The sequence below is a fragment of the Lupinus angustifolius genome, chromosome LG19, assembly GCF_001865875.1.
Source record: "Lupinus angustifolius cultivar Tanjil chromosome LG19, LupAngTanjil_v1.0, whole genome shotgun sequence".
In the NCBI taxonomy this organism is placed as follows: domain Eukaryota; kingdom Viridiplantae; phylum Streptophyta; class Magnoliopsida; order Fabales; family Fabaceae; genus Lupinus; species Lupinus angustifolius.
Window position 1 is genome coordinate 5,444,470 of NC_032027.1, and position 21,932 is coordinate 5,466,401.

Genomic DNA, 21,932 nt, shown 5'->3' on the forward strand with positions numbered 1-21,932 from the left:
CCTAACACTTTTTAATTAAACAGGCATTAACTAAGTAACAAAAAGTGCAAGGGGGAGGAGGGAAAAATGGTTATGTCCAACTCTAGTTTCCTTTTCAAAAGGAGGGTTACATATTTAGTGCCTATTTTATATCCAATTCTTAATTCCATAATGGATTTTTGATTAAAATTTATTAAATTTTCACTTAGTTCGGGTTAAACACGAGTTGTTTGATGTTTTGCGCAGATTTAATAAAAAGAGAGGCAAAAGCTGATAACAAATTGATGTGTGGCCATACCACATTCAAAAGAAGTTACAACATGGCAATTTGATAGAAAATTTATGTGAAAATATATCTTGGATGAGACTAAATTGAATTGATAGCTTCAAGAATAACATTATGATTTGTTGGCTGCGCGAAAGCAAAGCAAACCATGTGGCCATTGAAGATTGGATAAAGACAAAAATTGAATGATGATATATTTTAATAATAATTATAAATAGATAAGATTGCACTTAACCCACTTGCTAGAGGATAAAATAACATGAAGATAATGCAATATTTAAATTAAATTAAATTTGATAAATCATATTGACGAAGATAAATCTAATATCATATTTGCAAAGATTGGATTTTTATCATTATGAAGATTGGATTTCAAATTATAAGACTGGATTTATATCTCCCAACACCTAATAAATAGATAGCAATCAATATAAAGAAGGAAAACACAATTCACAGCATCACAAAACTTGAAAGAAACAAAATTAGAAACCGAAGCCACAAGGCGGAGGCATAGGTAAATTGTAGTTTTATTTTCTCTTCTTCATAGCTATCTCTCCATATCTAGACTCTTGTTGTATATGACTTGACTAGGTATGGTTGAGTACTTTATTTGTATCTAGGATTTGGCTATGCCCCTTGGTAATATTGATGAGTAGTTAATTGTTCTTCATTCTATTGAGCTCTGTGATTTGACTATTAGTGTGCATATTTGTGAGTTTGATGATCACCTATTTACACTCTGTAGGTATATTGGGAAAATAACGAAAGCAAAACCCAAATACCAGGTCTATAATAATCAGGCTTCAGTCTTAATTAACAAAAGATTATTGGCAGCAATTGGCAAAAATAGGCACAAGTAAAGGGATTTTGCTGAACTCAGGAGAGTAGGTATTGATTTCAATCAAACATGGGTTACATATATCGAGAGAGAATGCTGCCTATCATTGGTCAACTCTCTTTCACAACTTATATTACGTAGAAGGCAATAAACTAGGACTCATGAATGTCAAAGTAGTAATTTCTACCATGGACAAACTAGAGGATTAGAAATGAATGCATTAGAAAGAAAGTTGGAATAACTCCAATTGTAGAAAATATGGTAGAATCGAGCCTTCAGAGGTTTGGATATGTGTGGAGGAGGTAGAAGCACCAAAAAGAAGAGTAGATAAAATGGAGGTTAGCATAATTCCTAGATGAGGTGAGATGCCGAGAACAACTACAGGTGAAATGATTAGAAAGATCTACGGATCAATACTTTATCAATGATGATTTAAGATAAAGCACTATGGCATCGTTCTCGATCCATGTAGTCAATCTCACCTAGTAAGAATAATGTTGGGTTGTTATTTAAAATAATTAAATAAGTTATTAACAGTCCCTTTAAATTAATATGTTTGTATTATTTGACGACAATACCATACACTTGCAGTGTTAGGCATCAGGTACCGGTGCAACAGTAATTCCCTAAATATTATATCCAACTCTAGATTCTTTTTCAACTGTAGTTAAATCACAAGCTACCATTTCTGACCAGAGCATTAAACTGGACCAATTGGAGTGACAAAACGCCAACTAGACCCCACGCCTGTTTGGGTCAAACCCCTGAAAACCACACCAGCAGATCAACAGCCCAAAACCGGAGGAACTAACTCCGCAAATAAGATGAATTCTTCCAAAGAATTGGTGCTTTTTATTGAATATTAATTTGAATAGAAGTAATGGTTTAAACAGGCTAAGCATGACAAATCTCAACCTATCATTATCTAGTTCCAAAGCAAGCCTTAATGTTATTAATAGAAATACAATTTCTTGTTTTTCAATTTGTAGAGATAACATGAACTGTGAAGCAATCAACTTCTCATGCAAGAGAAAGCAGAATTTAGCATATTATAATCTACCAGAGCAAACTTTAGGTTAGAGCAGTGATACCGGTGAAGAAGTGCAGCATGTTCATCATCCGATGTATAAAGTTCATAATGTTTGGCAAAAACATTTCCGAGAGACATAACCCAATCTGCATCTTGAATCACATCCAAAGATTCCGCAAGAAACTGCAACCCAAAAGTAAAGAGAGGCCATAAAATATCATCCTGGCATAGAGTTATGGACTAAACATTCAGCATAACATCAAGGACTTAAAGTGAGCTGAATCAGGTTTGCATAATTCGATTCAATATATTTATCTATTTTCATGCCTTTTCTTACAACTACTCTAATTTCAAAACATAAACTGTCTATTTCAGCAACACTTGTTTTGTTCTTATCAGGACAGAACGACAAAACAACAGGAGGGGCTCAATATTTAACAACATGAATGTTTGTAGTTTGTAAAATATAAGAAAATGTGTCTAATATAATATCTCTGAAATGTTATTAATAAAAAGTTAGTTACACAATGTGAGGGAAGGGGTATTTATAGTTAGAGTAGACTGGATAGCTTGAACAGCAAGTCTTCACTGAGTCTAACTAACTTAATGCATAAGTAACTAACACTAATCCTTATTACATTTTACACTATTCTCTATTACCCAATACTCTCCCCCGAAGATAAGGTTAGAGGAAATAGGCTTGCTCTTCATGAAAGATGACATCTCGTGACAATTTTTTGATCCATTCTGAGTGGTAGAGTACCCAACAAAGACACAGTTTAGAGCTCTAGAATCAACTTTACCCCTTTCTTCGCTCAGAACATGAAAAAAGGAGACACACACAAAGACTCTTGGTTTGCTCACAACACAAGATACGTCTCTTGTAAGTTTTCTTATGGAAATAAGATTTGTGGATGGTTTTGGAACATGAAGAACATTCTCTAAGATTTGTGGATGGTTTTGGAACATGAAGAACATTCTCTAAAATTATAGAGGGATTTATCTCAATGTGGAGATGACAGCAACAATTACAAGGTTACCATCATAAGTGATAATTTTCTTATTACTAGAACAAGGGAATATGTGGATAAGTGTTTAGAGGAGGTGCCATATAGTCTGTTGCGCCTGAGTTTAATATCCAGAAGAAGACAGAATGTGTTTTCTGAAACTGAGGGTAGTTAACTAGTAATGCTAAGTCAACTACATTGAGTTGCTCCCTTACAGTTAGAAACCTTGCAGTGGCCAGTGGCGTGGTGAGCAAATCAGTTGTCTGAAATTCAGAGGGGATGTGTTTCACTTGAAGAGACTTGGCTTGAATCCTATCTCTTACAAAAAAGAGATCCTGTTATATGTGTTTGGTTTTGTTATGGAGAACAGGATTGTGAGTCATGGCAACTATGCTCAAATTATCACAAAGAATAAGGGAGCTTCATGAGGAATCTTGAGTTCTGAAAGTAAAGACTCAACCCAAATCATTTCTTGAGAAGCTAAAGCAAGGCTCCTATATTCGGCTTCAGTGTTGAATCTGGACACAGTTTGTTGCTTCTTTGACCACTAGGTTATGATATTAGGCCCAACAAATAAACAGGCACCTGATATACACTTTTTGTCATCAAAATCAGTAGCCCAATCTGCATCACATAGAGTTGTGAGAGTGATAGGAAGTGAGGGAGCAGCAGCAGCAACAGCTTTGAGATGAATGCCATAAGTGATGGTTACTTGTAGATATCTTAGGATTCTCTTGACTGCTACCCAATGTTGTTCAAGAGGATGACTCATATATTAACACACTTTATTGACATTGTAGGCTAGATTAGGTCTAGCAATTGTAGCATATTGAAGTGCTCCAACCACTGATCTAAACAAGGAGGGATTGTCAAAGGATTTAGAGTCACTTTTGGATAGCCTGCAAGTGGTTGCATAGGTGTTATGCTAGGTTTGGCAGATTCCATTTTTGCTTTTCTAAGAAGGTCTTTAACATACTTGGTTTGAGAGACAAACAAAAACCCGTTTGGAAGATGTCTAACTTTTATTCCCAGAAAATAATCTAAATTGCCTAGCTTTTTGAGAGCAAAGGCAGAGCTAAACTTGTCAATAAGAGTCTTAAGGTTCTGACCAAAAGAAAGTGGAAGATTACCTGAGTTTTCTGACCAAACTAAAAGTATCTTATGGTTTCTCCAATTCTCCAAGCAGGTTGTTTTGAACCTGAACCTAGGGGCTCTCTCCCTTGGTGAAAGGATTCGCAGTTCCATCCTTGGTTGACATGGTTGGAAGATGATTGAAAAAACAAAAAAAACAACCCTTAAAATGGGTTATGAGGAGGCTGACGGTTAGTGGCAGCAAATACGGTCAACAGTATCAATAAAGGTCAAAGAATGATATTGACTGCACAATAAGGTGTTCAGAGCAAGTTTTGAAAGGGTTGCAATGAGGGCAACCAAAAAACACGACAGAAGCAGAGCCCCCTAGATCTGGTGCTTTGATACCATCTCAAAATATATAAAAATTGTGTCTACCACATAATTTCTCAATGTGCTAGAGTGATTTTTCAAATTTGTGGACTGGTCTATTTATTTACATCAGAATTATAAAGAAATAAATGTTGGGTGGAATTTACAAGGGTAATTAAACTACATTATTCTTGGACATAGTTTCTTCACTTCTGAGGGTAAGGTTGCGTACATCTACCCTCCCCAAACCACACTTTTTTTGTACTACCAAGGGTATCCCATCACCCTATGGGTAGGAACTAATCCCTTTCGGGGTTGTCCCTCCTAACAAGTGTCGCTCCGAAGAATTGAACCCTTGACCTTTTGGTCTTTCTGGGAATCTAGTGGGGACTTACACCACTTGACCAACGCCTTGTTGGTATCCCCAAACCACTAGGCTGCCATTTTTCAATTAAAATAACATTATTCCCTTTGATGCATTGCATTTTTATACTCTCCAACACTGAAACTATATGAATAATTGTACAAAATATATACAAGAGAGGGTTGAGCACCATGCTCACCAATTTGGATACATCCCTGGTTGTTTACATAAGGGATAACTGAACTTCAAAATAAATTGAAAAATCTCATTAAGAAAAACGTATACATTCACCTAAAAGTTAGTTTGACTGCACTGCATGTACTTAAAAATTGTAACATTATAACAAAGAGGAGGCAGGGTGTATGAGAGATCAATCATACTCACATTAATTATCATGTCATCCCAAATGTCTTGACATGATGGATCTTGTTTCAAGTCTTCTGTATCACTAACATATGCCTTCATCTTTGGAATCTAGAGCTTACCAAATACAGAATTTAAATACATTTTGATATATAATAACCATCTCAAAATTTCAAGTTGTAACTGATACAAGTACAACATATCAGATTGTGATGAACTAAATTCTAAAAATAAAAAAATGTGAAGCATTTCGCAAAGACATCAAAGAGTAACAAACTATAGATTGATATAGGAACACGGTATGAAATTATTTTGTTCTTCCAAAGCTGTAGAATTGTTCAACTCTATTGGAAAGAAAAATGATTATCTCAATTATTCTCCTTCAACTACTTTTTACATCACCTTTCTCATAAGAATCAGTTAGTCTTTGATCCCAAAGTAATTACCATATGATATTAAATTAGTTACTACTTGACATGTTACAAAATAAATGAAGGAGATCGTGTTACAAAATAAATGTCAATCTAAGTCATTGACATTTCACTATGATAGATACCATACAAATCTTTAACACAAAATATTACCTCATCTTGCCAAAACAAATTGATATTATTTGGAAATAGAGGTGCCAGAAGACATAGAACCTACAAACAAAAAATATATGTCATCTAATAAAATGAATTCCAAGAGCCTGGCAAGTAAACACGAGCCTGACAAGTAAACCCATTACAAAATATTAAGGGAATTTAGAAAAGCAGATTTTGTATGCACTATACATGTTATCTCTTATCCATTGAAAATCCTCAACCTGCCAAGTTTTGCATTTTGGTAGTAAAACAAAAAGGGGTGAAATACATGCAGTGCCTAATACTAGGAAGGAAACTACACAAAGAGGCAAGTAAACATACTAATGTTTTAACTAAAAGTATAATAGAATAATAAATGTCAGTATATGCAGCATTGTAATATTAGAGATAAATTATTTTTCCCATTCCTACCACTACCAGTACCACATGCTGAAGGATCAAAGAGTAATAGAGAAAGAAAAATTGCAATGTTCCAGGACGTGATCTACTCACTGTCAAAATCTGGGTGGCCAACTGCTCCCTTGCTAGAGGATTATGCAAAAGCACGATTAAACGGGCAAGAAGTTCCTATACAGATATCAAACATAAATTACTTAACCAAGAGATATTTACTGAATATAGCAAACAATGACTTTTGTTAAAAAAATTGACTACAAAGCAGAGATCCAACCTCAGCAATTGGCATATCCGGACGGTTTTTACACTCACTCAACATATCATTGCCATAAGATCTATGCCGCCACAATTCCGAGATGCACCTGCAAACCTGTAAAAGTAGAAATCACGTATTCCAATTTGCCATGGAAAACTAACGCAATAACAAAGTTTCGATTTTACAGTGAATACACATCTGAATACATTGTGTAAGTCTTACAACTTGAATGTCGAGCATCTGAGAATCAAGTTGTACTTCCCTACAAAATTTTAGTATATGTAAAAATTTACCGTGGCAACAGCACCAGTGTAGGTCCTTGGAACAATCATCCTCAACAGAAATGGCCAAAGAATGTGCTGTAAAAGTCCAACATCAACTCAAATCATTTTTTCTGGGTTAAATTAGTAAATAGGAAACTAGAATAAATAGCAGACCGCGGGAAACAAGTAAAATCAATACCAAAATCCATAGATAAGGAACAAATAAAATTTACCTCCATTTCAGGAATAGTAATAGTTACCAAAAGGAGACCTTTTTCACAAACTGCTCTTAACTCTGCTGGAGTAACTGCTCCAATTTTCATCTGAGAAGAAGGAAGAGTTAGAAGTCTATGATAGATAGAAGCGTGCAAGAAATGTGTATGTCATTATTATAGTATTTCAAAAAGAAAAAAAGAAACTCTATGACAGAAGAGAGAAAAGAAAATGTGAATAATAACCATTAAATTAAAAATGGAAACAGAGACAAGAAAGAAAACAAAAGAAGCCCTTCCAATGATATAAACAAGGGGTGCTCAAGCCCCATCTCAACCCAGTCCGGAGCCATTTTAGCCAGATCCAGGTTATGAAACATATGAGTAGTGTGCTGTCAAGGTTGTGCTCATGTCACTGTTTAGATCAGGGTGACCCAGGAATACATGATACTTTGAGAGTTATACTTTCAATTTCAATATAAAATAGAAAATTTGACTTAATATGTTATGCATGAAATGATAATATTTTTATACTGAAAAGAAGTGTTTTCAAATATAAATTGTAAAATATTATAAAGTAGATTAGTTTGCAGTAAAATAGTTATTTTAGAGAATAGCAGTTAGTAGAGTTAGTTGCCTTAGCAAGACTACTGTCAGGCCATACTTGCTTGTACTACAGACTAGGCTTTCTACTGCAGTACAGTTGATAACTATAACTGTACTGCATTGTACTATTCTGGTTAGCTTGCAGCATAAGTCGTTCTATCTAGTGTCCTATAAATAGATTGGACTACCTGTTGTAAATTGTTTTTCATTCAATAAAAAGAAATAGTGAAGATTCAGTTATCACTTTCATTTCTAACTACTTTCCCTCTCTCTTCCATTCTTAATTGCTTCCTTTTACATGGTATCACGCCAACAATGACTACTGTTAAAGATCCTATAGCATTTCCTCCTCCTTCCTCCTCTACTTCACCCACTGTGATTGTTCTTAATCGTCCTTCTCCTCCACTTCTCACTCTTCCTCTTCCTTCTACTAAACTCACTGAAAAGAACTACCTGATTTGGAGTCAATATGTTCAAGCAAGCAGTGTTGAAATAAAAAATGACCAAATTTGTACATATAAAATTTTACTAATCTATTCCTTTTAGTTTCCTACATCTAAAATTTTATGATTGAGCTATACAAAAATGACAAAATTTGTACACCTTACCTAAATTTTAGGTCAGCCCCCGAACCCACTATTTTTTAGCCATGACTGCTCCAAAATATTGGCCCAATGAAAACATCAAACCCAAACTATGCCAGTTTAAATTAAAACCCAACCCAAGCCATGAGTACCTACCAATATTAGAAACATCCGCAAAAACACATAACAATGAAACAAAAAGGACCAATAAATCGAAGGAAATGGCCAAATTTACCCAAATCATTGAAACAGGTATGGCATCAGGCTCCAAAGTAACACCATCTTTAATTGAGAAATAATAAGAACTCGTAGTTGGTAATTCAAAAGATGTGGCATTTTTTTTGTTTTGAGGAGAGAAGAAAGGGGGGAAACTGTACCTCTGTTTTCTTATATGGGATGCTCTCAAAATCACTCCAATATTGATCTGTTAGAGCGCAATGGCGGACAAGATATTCAATGAACAATTCACCAGATGAACCAACCAAGTAACAGTGCGAAGCCATAACCACAATTAACTACAACCAAATGAGGAAAAGGAGAAAACAGAGGATATTGGCTTACAAGTGAAGGGTAAGAAATTGTAATATTAAAAAATAAAACACTCGACAATAACAACAACAACAACAAAATCATTTCCCCACTAAGTTGGGAGGAAAAAACATAGGGAAAAGGATTCTCAATGACTTGCCTCAGAAAGTGCTTTTCGGACACCTAAGTTTAGCTCCTCTAGCAGGGACTTCACAGCTTCAACTAGTAGAGGTATTTTACTGTGCCAAGCTTCAGATAACCTTCACATAAGATGATAAGAATTGCATGTCAGCTTATAGTAGATAACTGAATAATTATCTTGAGGATTAGTAAAGTCAGAAACCTTGGCAAAAGATGCTTCAGAACACACAGTGCACCAAAGGTCAATGGTTCTTCCCTCAGCCTGCATTTCTGGAGGAAGTAAAGAAAATAGACAGAAGCAACATTTTATATCATATTACACAAAACAGATCATGATTTTTTTTCCTCCTTGAGGAAAAAAGAAACTTCAAATGAAAGATAAAAGCAATAAATACAAATACGAAAGATAAGGCAAACTCCTCTACAAAATAGACTAGCTAACAACGCATAGTAGAAATAGAATATGATTATTATTTAAAATTTAAGAAACAAGAGACTACAGAAACTAATTTGAGTGGTTATTTCTGCCATTATCTAGTTTGAAGTTTCAAATTCTAGTGTCTTGGAGTAATTTGATTATCTTTATCTGAAGTTTGATTCGTTGACTCCATCTGTTGTATATTATTCCTCTTTTCATCATAATGAAATTTCATTTTTTTGTCAACAATAAGAAGGTGGTGGGACTAAAAATTTCAGCAATAATTAAAACCTTCATACAGATAGTGTATCAAGATTTGCAAGTACTTACATTTACAAGGAACAAAAACAGATCTTCTGGATACACCAAGCCAACTGTCAGAAAGCAATGGTGCACCTCATTATACATCTGCAATACATGATTAGATCAACTGATTATTTAAGTGGATAAAAGAATACAAGTTCAAAGTGAGTGTCAGACAACCTCCAATGACATCCATAAAATTAGGGTTGACAATGAACCGAACCAACTCGACATTCGTTCGAAACTCAACTGATTATTTAGCTCCATAAAATTGGATCAGGAACCATATGAGTTGCATTGAGCTAAAAATTGAGCTCGTTAAATAAACGAGTCGAACTTAAGTCAAGTATAGTTCAACTCATTAGATTAATGAGTTGACTTGATTATATAAATAGATATATACACAAGTGAGAACAATTAGTATAAAATTGTGAGAAAAGTAAATCAGAGTCATACAACCATACATTGATTAAGATTAAAAGATATTTAATAGTTACATGATCACTTAAAAAAATGTGTATTTATCTTTTAATCTTAACAATTGAAATAAGATTCAATAGTACATATTAATAGTTCTCATTTCTCACATTAACAATTGTTCTAACTTGAGTTACTTTTTACACATACATATACATATAGACAATCTTTACTACATGAACTTTACGTGGTAGCTACATATATTACTAAAATCAGGAACTTGATCTACATGTATATTTATAATCTACTAACATCATGTAGACTTTTAAATTTATGATGATGCACGGCATAAATTTGAGCTCGTTAACCCGCTCAAAAGTTCGTAAACTTTAATCAAGCTGAACTTGAGCTAAAAAAATAGTTTGGCATTGAACTCGGCTCAAAGCTCAACTCCAACCAATCCTTAAAGAGTCGAGTTGAGCTAAGTTCGACTCAACTTGACTAGTTTCCACCTCAACATAAAAATATAAAGATAAAAAACAGAACTTTCAGATCGAAAGGCTCGCCAAACCTCTTGCATATCTCAAAGAAAGTCCCTAAATTAATTATGTCTTCAAAACCCATAAGGAAGTCAAGAAGATATCTCTATTCCAAAATCAGAAACAAACTGTGCTGGCTAAAATTCTAACAATGAACTTTACCAAATACACCAATCAGTGTAGAAAAGAAAACCTCCAAACATGCTAATGACAAAATGCAATGACCTACTGGCTACAATCAGCCTCCACATTCATTTCAAAGGCACCAGAAAAATGTAAATTACTAAACTAATCATTATGCTCTGATTGGAACTGAGCACAGAAAAGTCACAAATAATAACTAAATCTTAGAAAGATTACACGGTGGAAACCTAACTCGTAGACATCGGACCTGATCCCACAATTCAAGGAATTATAAAATGAGGATTGGAAAAGGTATTCAAGCTGATATTTATCAGTAACTAGACCTACAGAAGTTATAATACTAAATAATTCCTACATATGAAACTGACAGTATTACCTTCAGTCCCACAGAGAAATCTGATTGTTCATTGCTGTCACTATTGAAAGAAACCACAGGTAGAAGTGTTGACAGGATAAGAGTCAAATCCTGCAAAGCACAAAAGATTTCATTTCTGAAGTAATTAAGTCCAGCAAGATATACTTATAGAAAGAGAAGTATATAACATAGTCAACTGCATTAGTTCATTGGTGAGGACGTGAGGTGATTCCTGATGCAGCCAGTGAAGAAAACAGAAATAGATCAAATATTTCTGGTAAAAATGACTGTTAACCATTGTACCACCGACCAAAAACCACACTCAGTCAGAGTTCAAATCACAAAACTGCCGAAGCAGTTCAACCAGTTAAAACCAGAAAACGAGCGAGCTTTTAAAAAACAAGCTATCCTCCAATTAAAAAATATAAAAAAAATATGCATATTAAAATGAATCACCTGAAACAGTAAAACAATTCAATGACAAATGATATTGGTGAAGAATTATAGGGTTAGCATTAGGGAACACATGAAAGAAAGAGAGAATGGTGGCTATTAGACAAAGAATATGAATGATATGATAATGTTATTCATTTTTATTATTATTCCAATTTCTAGAGGAAAACATTCACTAAGACTGAAGAGGATTACAATATGGGAGGATAAGATATCCTCCGCCAAGAAAACCACATAGAAATATTAAACACAAGAACAACCAACAAGCTCCGAAAAAACAAAGCACAATGAACCCAAATATTTCAATCCCATAATCTAGTATTCATATTTCTACTAATACTTAGGTGTACAAGAACATTATAGCATTCACTACCTCAAAGTCAATCATAGGAGGGCCACTATCTGACAATAACGAGGCATTTAACAGATGGTGGAGACTACATGTTGCAAGAAAAGCAATATCTTGATCCTTTTTATACCTGACAGCAGAAAAATAAATATGAACCAGTACTACAATACTTGTTGATGTTACAAGTATCTTTTATATTCTGCTGTCATGAGAATTCACTCATTCAACGGAAACACTAGAAAACTAAAATACAAGTTTTTTTGCCAAAAGAGCACACTAACAACTAGTGCTGTTGTGTGAAGCAATATACAGGTCTCTTACAAGTCCAATATTGTAGGAACAAGCCTTGGTAAAGCTGCTTTTAATTGTGTACGTGTTATGAGACCAACCATCTGTCCCAGTGCTTCCACAGATGCTACCCTAACCTAAATCCAAGTAACTTTATGTAAGCAAACACGTTAAAAGAAATTGTGCAAAAATAGGTTATTAAATCATGTAAAAGACAAACTAAAATACTCATTTAATAACAATTCATATACACATTGTGTTCAGAGATTTAGAATTTATATATTGAAGAGGAAGGGGTTTGAGGCAAAGCTTCATATCAACTGTTACAACCATAATATTATTCTCAATTTTCTTGTCGAAGTGTCAAACACAATTAGAACATTATAATATATAATTAATCCATAATTATTCACGGAAAATCCCATATAACATGCCATCTATGCAATAGAATGTAATAGAAAAAGAATAATTTCTTCAACTTGGGAGATCTTTCTAAATTCTAGGACCAAATGAAACCACGATCACTTAGAATAGATTTTTTTACTAAACTAATAACTTGGAAAAAAATTATAAATAAGAAGTTAGATCTCTCACATGAGAGTATAATTTCATAAAATAAAAAGAAATTCAGTAAAGCAAATAAAGAAAAATGTTTCATTAAAAAAAAATATATAAAAAAAAGGCGGCTCAGTGCATAAGGCTCCCACTTAATTGGGTCTGGAGAGGATAGATGCATACAGCCTTACCCCCACAAATGAAGAGGTTGTTTCCAGGATTTGAAAGCAACAACCTTACCATTGCATCAAGCTCTCCCTCTTTCTAGAAAGGGCAGCCCAATATATAAGGAGGGTTTGGGGATAGTAGAGGTAACATTCAAAAAATCATATAGGCAATAAAATGCAAAAAATAAATAGAAGAAATTAGTGAGAAACCTTTAGGTCTCGTGAAGCTGCCCAAACTCTCAACAAAAGCTCAAAAGCAGAATTTAGAAATGACCTGCACTACATGGACATATCCCTCGCCCTCAGACAAGAAATAAAAGAATGTAATGCAGTGAAACAGAAAGTAAACTTTACGACTATATATTGATCTCACATGACATCACCACCCAAGGGAAAATGTGAAGGAAAATCTGTACTGTATTGCCAAGCAGCTTGGCACCAACACTTAAATGCTGCAAAGAAAATAAATGATGAGTTATAAATGGACAGAAATATCTGAGGAAATTACACCATTGGAAAAGATTAGCAGTAGTTTTTCTTCCCCCTCCCCCTACCCTCAAAAAACAAGGGCATAATTTGAAGCTGCAAGTACAGCAAAGGGATCATAAATTTACAAAATGTAAATCTGCAACACAAATAAAAAATAGAGCTTTGAAGGTTAAAAGGGTGCAAAAAAATTAAAATTGCCATGCTCTGAAACTAAAGAACCAAAAAATTTCATATCCGTGATAAATTATACTCTATGTAAAACTTTACCATCCATTCAAGATGTTACTCTACTAATGACTCCCAATTTTAACAGCTTAAAATTTTCTACTTCGACATGGACATGGTTATTTTAAAATTACAGAAAAAAAACATGATGCACTGTCATTTAAAAAAGTCTACACTCTACAAGACCTTCAAGCTGTTTTAACACACGAGTAAGTTCTCTTTTTGTCATTGATCGAGTATCTCCATACACATAGTTGTGAGACTAACCCTCGGGCCCTTGGTTGTAGCTAGGTAAAGCTCTCCCCGAAGTGGTGACTCCAAGATTCTAACATCCGACAATCAGGTAAAGTTAGACCATTCATTTGGGGTCGCAATGTTTGGTACACAAGTATATTTCATTGAGCATGGCCCATCAGTTTGTTAGTTATCAGTATTTCACTATGACCTTCAATGGCATGAAATTAATTAAAAATATAATAATTTCACATGAACTTGAATTTGACCAAGCAACTCATACACACTTGTGTGCAACTGCAGCTAGTTCTAGACAAATCACCAAAAGATAAAGTTGGAATAACAAATTAAACATCCATCAACAAACCAACTAACAAAGCAACGCACCATTTGCAAAAATTGGCCGGTGCATGTCTCGTACATTTCCAAGAATTGGCAAAATTCGTGAAAGTACACCTTTCCAACGGGGAATGAACTGCAAGGCTGTACCAGATTGAAAAGGAAGCAAACAAATCAGTGTTTACCAAAGCATATGACCCCGCCATCCGAAAATAATGAAAGAAAACAAAAAATACTAAGGAAATTTTCAAGATGATCTTGACAGCTGAAGCAAATAGTAAATTAGAGTACTAACGATCAGCAGAAGCAAATTCTGCTAGTATTTGGACCATAGCAGGTAATGCTGCATTTGTACCAGATAAATGAAGAAAAATTTCTTCCATCATCTGCAACACCAGTTCAAGTGAAAAGGGTATTAAAGATAGAAGACTGCTAAAGAGAATCTGGCAAAACCTAAAAGTGAAAGTATTGAAAAGAAAGGAGATATTGTTTTAGCATGATAAAAATTATATTGTCATTCTACTAATTTTTTTCTTTCTCCTTGTCTTGCTTGTTTCCCTCTAGCCCTATAACCTTATCTTTCCTTTCTTTACTGAACTTCAAAGTTTAAATTACAAAAATAAAAATAAAAATACTCACAAGATCAGGTAAATGTGAGCCTATTGCAACAAGTAGACTTGTTGCTGATCGTTGCCAATCAGAATTGAGTTCCTGCATAAGACAATCACTGTAAATCCAATAGATCATGAGCAGTGACATGGAAAATTTGGTGAAGCCATCAATTGGAATATCCTAAGATAAACATGATTTCAACTTTCGACAAAATAATACAAAAGGAAGGACCCAATAATGAGTTCCACTGTTCCAGAGAGGCAGAGACTGGTAGTTATTTCAAATAAATAGTGTGAAGAAAGAAAAGCTGTGATCATAGAGGTGAATTCTTCAGGAAAAGTGCACCAATATTCAGTGCTATTAGAAAATAACTTCAACCCAGATTTATAGATTCAATATACAAATTTCAGGTCTTAGAAAGGAAATTATCATAACAAGCAACAGAACCAAACCCTATCAAACAGCTAAAACACGAAGCCAAGCTACATAATCCTGTATACTAGTCGACACATCCACATAAATGAAAAATGATCAACATATAAGTTCAAGATCTCCTAGAAGCCATGCCAGATAAGTCAAACTCTCATACGTGAAACTGAAAGTATCCTACACACCCACATATAATTATTTGGTTTCTCACTCACAGCTAAAGCTAGACCATCACAAACTTGATCTTAAGCTCTTTTCTTTGATAATACATTTTTAATGTCCCAAAAACCAACCAAAGATGTCAGAAGATTCAAAATACTATAATAATGAATATACACAGCTCCTTCCTTGTGAACTTTTGTCCTCAGCCATTCTAGTTACATTCAACTATATAAAGGATGGCATATTACAAAGCTCCCTCCTTCTGGGGTCCAGGAGTGCAGATGTACGCACTACGCAATTTTACCCCCTCAAGCTAAGGGTTTATTTCCAGAATTTGAACTCATGACCTCCAAGTTATAAGGTAAATAACATTACCATTGTGTCGAGACACATTTTTAAACTTCATAGCGATCAAACTACAGTTTATTCACAGACTATAAAATAATCATCTGGCAATGACTAGCCTTCGTATGTGATATGTCTAAAAAATCTATAACATGCCTTGCAGTAACCCAATTTCATACCCAGTAAAAAGTAAAACTCGTTTGCACATTAAAGTTTGACGAAGTAAACAAACCCTGTTTACTCATTAAATAGGACCAAGTAAACCTTTTTTATAATACTTAAAAAGGACAAATCGTTTATGTGAATTACATGAGTGATTTGTATGCACTCGGCCTCTTCTATTTATAGTAGAAGAGTCCATATAAGAATCCCTTAATTTTAAGTACAAAAATCAGAAGATAAATACATAATATGATTTAGTAATCATATATTTAATCCTAATAACATACATGATATGATTTGATAATCATATATTTAATCTTAATCATACACAGAGTTCTCTAGTTATCTCGACAATCTTCTATTTATTTCAATAATCTCAACAATAATAAAATAAATATTAATAGAAGAAAGGAGAAAATTAAAAGGGAGAGGTTAAGGCACACTCACAAACAAAACAACAATAAACAACTAAAACATGATACAAAGCCTTACAACATAACATGAAGAGATATCTGTAGTCCCCTATCATGTCCCATATGTTATCTCGCGCCAATGAAATCATATCATATCAATTAGAAATTTTAAACCTTCATTATTATAGGTGCACATCTTTTGTCCCAAAAATTGTCATTGCATGTGCCACTTGGTGTAATTGGTCAAGAAAACACTTAATTATTATTCTTTAAACTTAAATACACTTTTTCCAACCAATAAAAACAAGTACCACATGAAGTTACACATTTATTGGGACAGTAGATGTGCTCTTCATTATTATTATTATTGTTTCACCATTATTGGTACGAGATATTGCAACATATGGAACGGGATCTCAGACAGCAAATCTATGTTCACACAACATTCCAATTCCTAACTAACTTAGAAACAATACTAAAAAGCCCATGGGCAAACCACCAAAGGAACGCCAAAAGAGTAACCCTATCCCACATAAAGTTGAGGGTTGAAAAAAAGACATTCAATAATCTACCATTCCTTTCCAACCAAATATACCAAAGAATAGCTTAAACAGAGCACTACCACAGAATTTTTGCATTTTAAAGAGTCAAAACCTCTGAAACTAGTAAGAATAAATTTAGGCAATTACAAGACTCTCTAAATATCCAAGGTAAAGTACTAAAGTCATTTCCACTAAATTGTACACTGGCGGAATTTCCTAGAATGGCACTACTGCCATCTGATGCAAGTTGAACCATGGTATATAACTATTACAGTTAGTCAGCAACTAACTACAAAGTAAAAATAGAATACAGAAAACACCTTCGACGAAATCATCTCGGCGGTGGCAATCTTAGCAAGTTTTGCCATGAAAACAGGATCAACATCTCTTTTGTCTAGAGCTCGTACCCCAAATGCCATCACTTGAAAAACTCCCGCCATATTTCCAAATCCCTGAAACACCACCAGCCAATTTTCAATAACTCCCCATCCATACCAATTGTAACAACAACAGCAAAAATTAAAATCAAGCAAAAGTAAACCACCATACTAGCCCCTATAAGTACTTCACTACTTCTCACATTAGTCCCTCCATTTACGAAACTATTAGATAGGTCCCTGTAATTATGAACATCAGTGTACAAATTGGTCGAAATAGTCTTGAGATTGTAATGTCAGTCAGATACTCAGATAGTTCCTTTAACATACAAATTTCAATATGACAAGGTGTGTAAGGTTCAGATTTGAAAAATTATCTTAATATCCAATAATTTAGTCTCAACATACAGTGTTATTTTTCACTCAAAAACAGCAGTATAAAACACAGCTTATGTTTTCAAACACCTTGGAGCCTCTGCACAATGCACTTGTTTTTCCTCAAAAACAATCTAAACCAAACATACTTACAAAATTTTAGAACTAACACTACTAGTGTGAATAATTTCTTCATTGACTAAAATAATAGTTTCTTAAATCTACGGACTAATGTAATAGTAGTGACTAATTCAGTGGTTTACTCTTAAAATCAAATTAAAACAAAAGTATCATGATTCAGCACCCGTCGTCCTCCTCGCGAAACTGCGGCGCAGCACTCGAGAACGAGAAGAGGATTCCTGCCAAAATCACGATTAAAATGAAAAAAACGGTTAGAAATTGAAGCGGAATTGAAAAGCGATTAAAAGAAAAAAGCGATTAAGAGTTGAGAAATCACAAGGCGGCGACGTCCTTGAGAGAAGACATGGAGGATTTTCTGACGGTGGAAGAATCATCGGAGAGTAAGGAAACGAGAACCTGTACGGCCTCTGAAGAAGAAGAGGAATGAGAAGAGATCAGATCAGTGGAAGAGGAATTGAAATTGAAGGAGTAGAGAAAGAGAATGTGGAGTGTACCTGGTGCGGGAATTGAGGTAGAAGAAGCCATGGAAGAATGAAGAAATGAAAAGGAATGTATAAATAAGAAGGGGGAGGAGCTTCTCGTCGCTCTTTACAAAATGGACACGGGCACGCACTGCTTCGCTGGTTTTGCTTTGCCTTGCCAACGAAATTATACCAGATTTTATTAAAGGATTTAATATGTATTTATTGACATTGTAATTGTTTTTTGTACTGTTTGTTAATGCATAGATTTAAAACTTTTGCACTGCTTGCCAAAAGATCTCACATTGTAAATATATATATGTTTTCTCTTTTATTAAATAGGTTATGTTTTTTGTCACAAAAAAAATAAAGAGCGAATTACAATGATAATTCTCACTTTTAATGAAATTAAACAAATCATCTTTACATTTACAAAAACTCTTAATTTTCATATGTATATTACAAGGATTAGGAGTTTTTGACTAACCTAATTTTCATATGTATATTACCACTATGTGAGAAATAAATGTAATTTTTTAAACAAAAATGGATGATAAATATAATTTAGTTAAATAAAATATGGTATAAATAGTATATTAGTCAATATATTTTCATTATTTTTTTGTTTGTTACAATATAGTATAAGAGTGATTTAAATAATATATTATTAGAATTATTGATGCATCTTATAATAAACCAAAAATAATAAAAATATATTGACTTGTATACTATTTGAATTTGTTTCCATAATATATCATATTTTGTTTAACTTAATTACATTTATAACTTTTTTGTTTAAATACAGGGATAATCAGTATAATACATATATAAAAATCAGATATTTTTATAGGTATAAAAATGGATTAGTTGTTTATATAATTTCACCAAAACTAATTTTCTTCAAACTAAATTATGTTGTTGATCCACCGGCTCTATCTAGATTATTATATAGTTGACCGTTGTGATTAGCATTGCAACTTTAGATTCATATGTATCTCTAATAAAACAATACATAAAATATCATGTTACGTTGGTCTTAAATACAAATAAGGTGGAATTTCATAAAATTAAAATATTGATTATATTTCAATTTTTTTAAATTAGAAAGAACATTTTGGAAAATTAAAATCTAATATTTGTTTAGAAAATACAAATGTAATATTTCGAATGGATCGTCTACCCACTATAAAAACCCCAGGACAAAACAAGTACCTGCAAACAAAACTAATTAGTATAATTTTCATATTATGTTTGTCCAATAATAATGGGTGAGTTGGCCCTACATGCTTAACACATATTGATAATGTTACTTATTAGAGTTAATTATTAACATCTCCTGAGTTTTAGTAATTACATAAATTACCCTTCATTTTTCTACATCTATACAAATCTCTCATAGTTTTTATATTTTCATTATACTGATCACCTCTGCATGATAAATGCAATTAAGTTAAACAAAATATAGTATATTGTGAGGAAAAATCTAAATAATATACAAATTAATGTATCTTTATTATTTTTGGTTACAAAATGCATCAATAATTCTAAAAAAAATATTGTTTAAATCGCTCTTATACTATATCGTAATGAACCAAAAATAATAAAGAGATATCGACTCATATATTATTTGGATTTGTCTTCATAATATATCATGTTTTGTTTAACTTAATTGTATTTATCATATCTTTTGTTCACAAAATTACACTTATTTCTCATGCAGGGGTGATCAGTGTAATGAAAGTATAAAAATGAGGGGGTTTGTGTAGGTGTAGAAAAGTGAAGAGTGATTTGTGCAATTTCACTAAAACTCAGGGGGTGTCAGTATAATTGACTCTACTTATTATAATGGCATGATCCTCGTTCCTTAGGGTGGCAACGATCCTAAACCCAATTATTTTGTGTTTGTTTTTTTGTATTTTTTTTGTTAATGGTTAGTCTTTGATTGGGTACTTATAAATTCTGCATGCAACAAATTTGAGTTGTATCATATGGGTCATATTATATTACTTCCACGGTCGACCATGAGTAGGTCAAGAGGAATTAAGATTATCTATGTTGTTTCTCTATATCTAATACTAATACATTAACATCAATAGAATTTTAACAAATATATTAATAAAATATTAAATTATTTTTTAAGTTAATATTATCACACATAGTAGTATTTGATTGGTTAGGAATAGAGGTATAAGACTATTTTAGTATAGAAGATTTTTGTTCAGTCAAGAGCAAGTATCTAGGTCCCAAAAAAATTAAAAATTATTACTGTTGGTCTTTAACTTTAACCAGAGATATTATATTTGCTAAACATATTTAATTTTTACGGGTACACAAAACATATTTTATTTCTAAATAAAATTGCCTCTTGGCTAGTGCAGCTGAATCATATGCCCATCGATTCCCGTTCAAACTTATTTCTTTTCTAATAACTTAAAATATATCTCTAATGACACATTAAAAAATCATAAAAATCTTATTATCATTTTATAGCAATTTGAATTTTAGAAAGAAAAAAAAATCGAAATGAAACTATACGTGAATGCAAAACTTATATGTCTCTATTACAAGGAAAAAACTTATGCGTCTTACCATAACTATCAATTCAGCCTATGTCCCACAAAATGAAAATATGTACTAAAATATATAAATATAGTTTCGAATGATAAAATATATAGTGTAATTTGAATTATATATGACAATTTTTTTAATCATACTCATATTTTATAAAGTTGTACATACTGTGATAGGAAATATTTGTTTAATGTAATAAAGGAAAGTTTGTTTTTAATATATTGAATAACTCTTCTTTTTAATAAGTAGCTCGTGACATATGTAGCAATCTAGGAATGCTTTGAGAATGCATGATTTTTCTAATAAAATGACTTATTTGAGTGGGAAATTAGGAACTAAAACTTCTCTCAATTAGTAATATAAGGTTTACTCTATCATTATATTATTCATTATTCATACTTAATCATTGTTAACTCTTAGGTATAAGTAATATAAAATAAATGATAGGTAATATATAAATCTTTATACTAATGATCCATATATATTACGTTCTTAATAATTTATGCATAAAATTAAAAGTCAGACATATTAGAAAAAATTATAATTTAAAAGATTTTGGTAGAATAATTTTTAGCTTATCCTTAAATGGAAAGGGCCTTTTATTGTATGAATATCTAGATTTTCATTCACATTCATAAATAGTACAGTACGTATATGATGTTCCCTTTCGTCTTTTTCTTGTTTAGTTTATTCTTTTGGCTGATATAATTCCCTACTTATCATTTGGTCTTTTTATTGTGTCGATATTGGTAACGTTATGGTTAGTCTCTACCAATTTGAATAAGACGCACATATGAGTGTTGATATTTGGCAAATTATTTACAGCACTAAGTGCTGTGAATCACCAATAATACATATCCTAGTGGTTGAGGAGTCACTCATGTTCGATTCATCATTGATGGATAATGTTTCATCTACAAGTTCATCCATTTTTTCTCTACAAAGTTTATTTGGAAAAAAAAATGTTCCATTCCATAAGAGAAAATTGTTAGAATTTCTTTATGGTGATCGGTAAAATATTGTTACTTATTCGTTAACGTATTAGGTTTTCATCATTCCTTATAGGACAACTGATTGAGTATTTTTTTCATTAAGTTTATCTATTATTAGTTTTTAGAAGTACTATAGGTTTCAGAATTAAATCACTTATTTTATAATTCAAAATAAATAGTAGATATAATTGT

At 32.8% G+C, this 21,932-nt stretch overlaps 1 protein-coding gene across 6 annotated transcripts in view; it reads right to left on the reverse strand.

The window, feature by feature from the left end:
• Nucleotides 1-18,362, reverse strand: part of LOC109334341 (protein SHOOT GRAVITROPISM 6) — a 32,450-nt gene extending 14,088 nt beyond the window's left edge. For 3 of the 6 annotated variants that reach the window (XM_019570058.1, XM_019570057.1, XM_019570059.1), the window contains exons 1-23: nt 18,211-18,361; nt 18,033-18,123; nt 17,880-17,934; nt 17,144-17,275; nt 14,798-14,869; nt 14,454-14,544; nt 14,207-14,302; nt 13,245-13,323; nt 13,082-13,145; nt 12,183-12,286; nt 11,886-11,991; nt 11,081-11,170; nt 9,632-9,709; nt 9,086-9,153; nt 8,903-9,002; nt 8,592-8,729; nt 7,046-7,135; nt 6,843-6,908; nt 6,568-6,663; nt 6,390-6,464; nt 5,895-5,954; nt 5,332-5,421; nt 2,195-2,316 (exon numbers count right to left, since the gene is read on the reverse strand). In XM_019570058.1, coding sequence (XP_019425603.1) covers nt 2,195-2,316; nt 5,332-5,421; nt 5,895-5,954; nt 6,390-6,464; nt 6,568-6,663; nt 6,843-6,908; nt 7,046-7,135; nt 8,592-8,729; nt 8,903-9,002; nt 9,086-9,153; nt 9,632-9,709; nt 11,081-11,170; nt 11,886-11,991; nt 12,183-12,286; nt 13,082-13,145; nt 13,245-13,323; nt 14,207-14,302; nt 14,454-14,544; nt 14,798-14,869; nt 17,144-17,275; nt 17,880-17,934; nt 18,033-18,123; nt 18,211-18,241 — 1,994 coding nt within the window. In that variant the 5' untranslated portion in view covers nt 18,242-18,361. Of the gene's footprint in view, nt 1-2,194; nt 2,317-5,331; nt 5,422-5,894; nt 5,955-6,389; nt 6,465-6,567; nt 6,664-6,842; nt 6,909-7,045; nt 7,136-8,591; nt 8,730-8,902; nt 9,003-9,085; nt 9,154-9,631; nt 9,710-11,080; nt 11,171-11,885; nt 11,992-12,182; nt 12,287-13,081; nt 13,151-13,244; nt 13,324-14,206; nt 14,303-14,453; nt 14,545-14,797; nt 14,870-17,143; nt 17,276-17,372; nt 17,502-17,879; nt 17,935-18,032; nt 18,124-18,210 lie in introns of those variants that run through there. The other 3 variants (XM_019570056.1, XM_019570060.1, XM_019570061.1) reach the window with 3 other exon arrangements.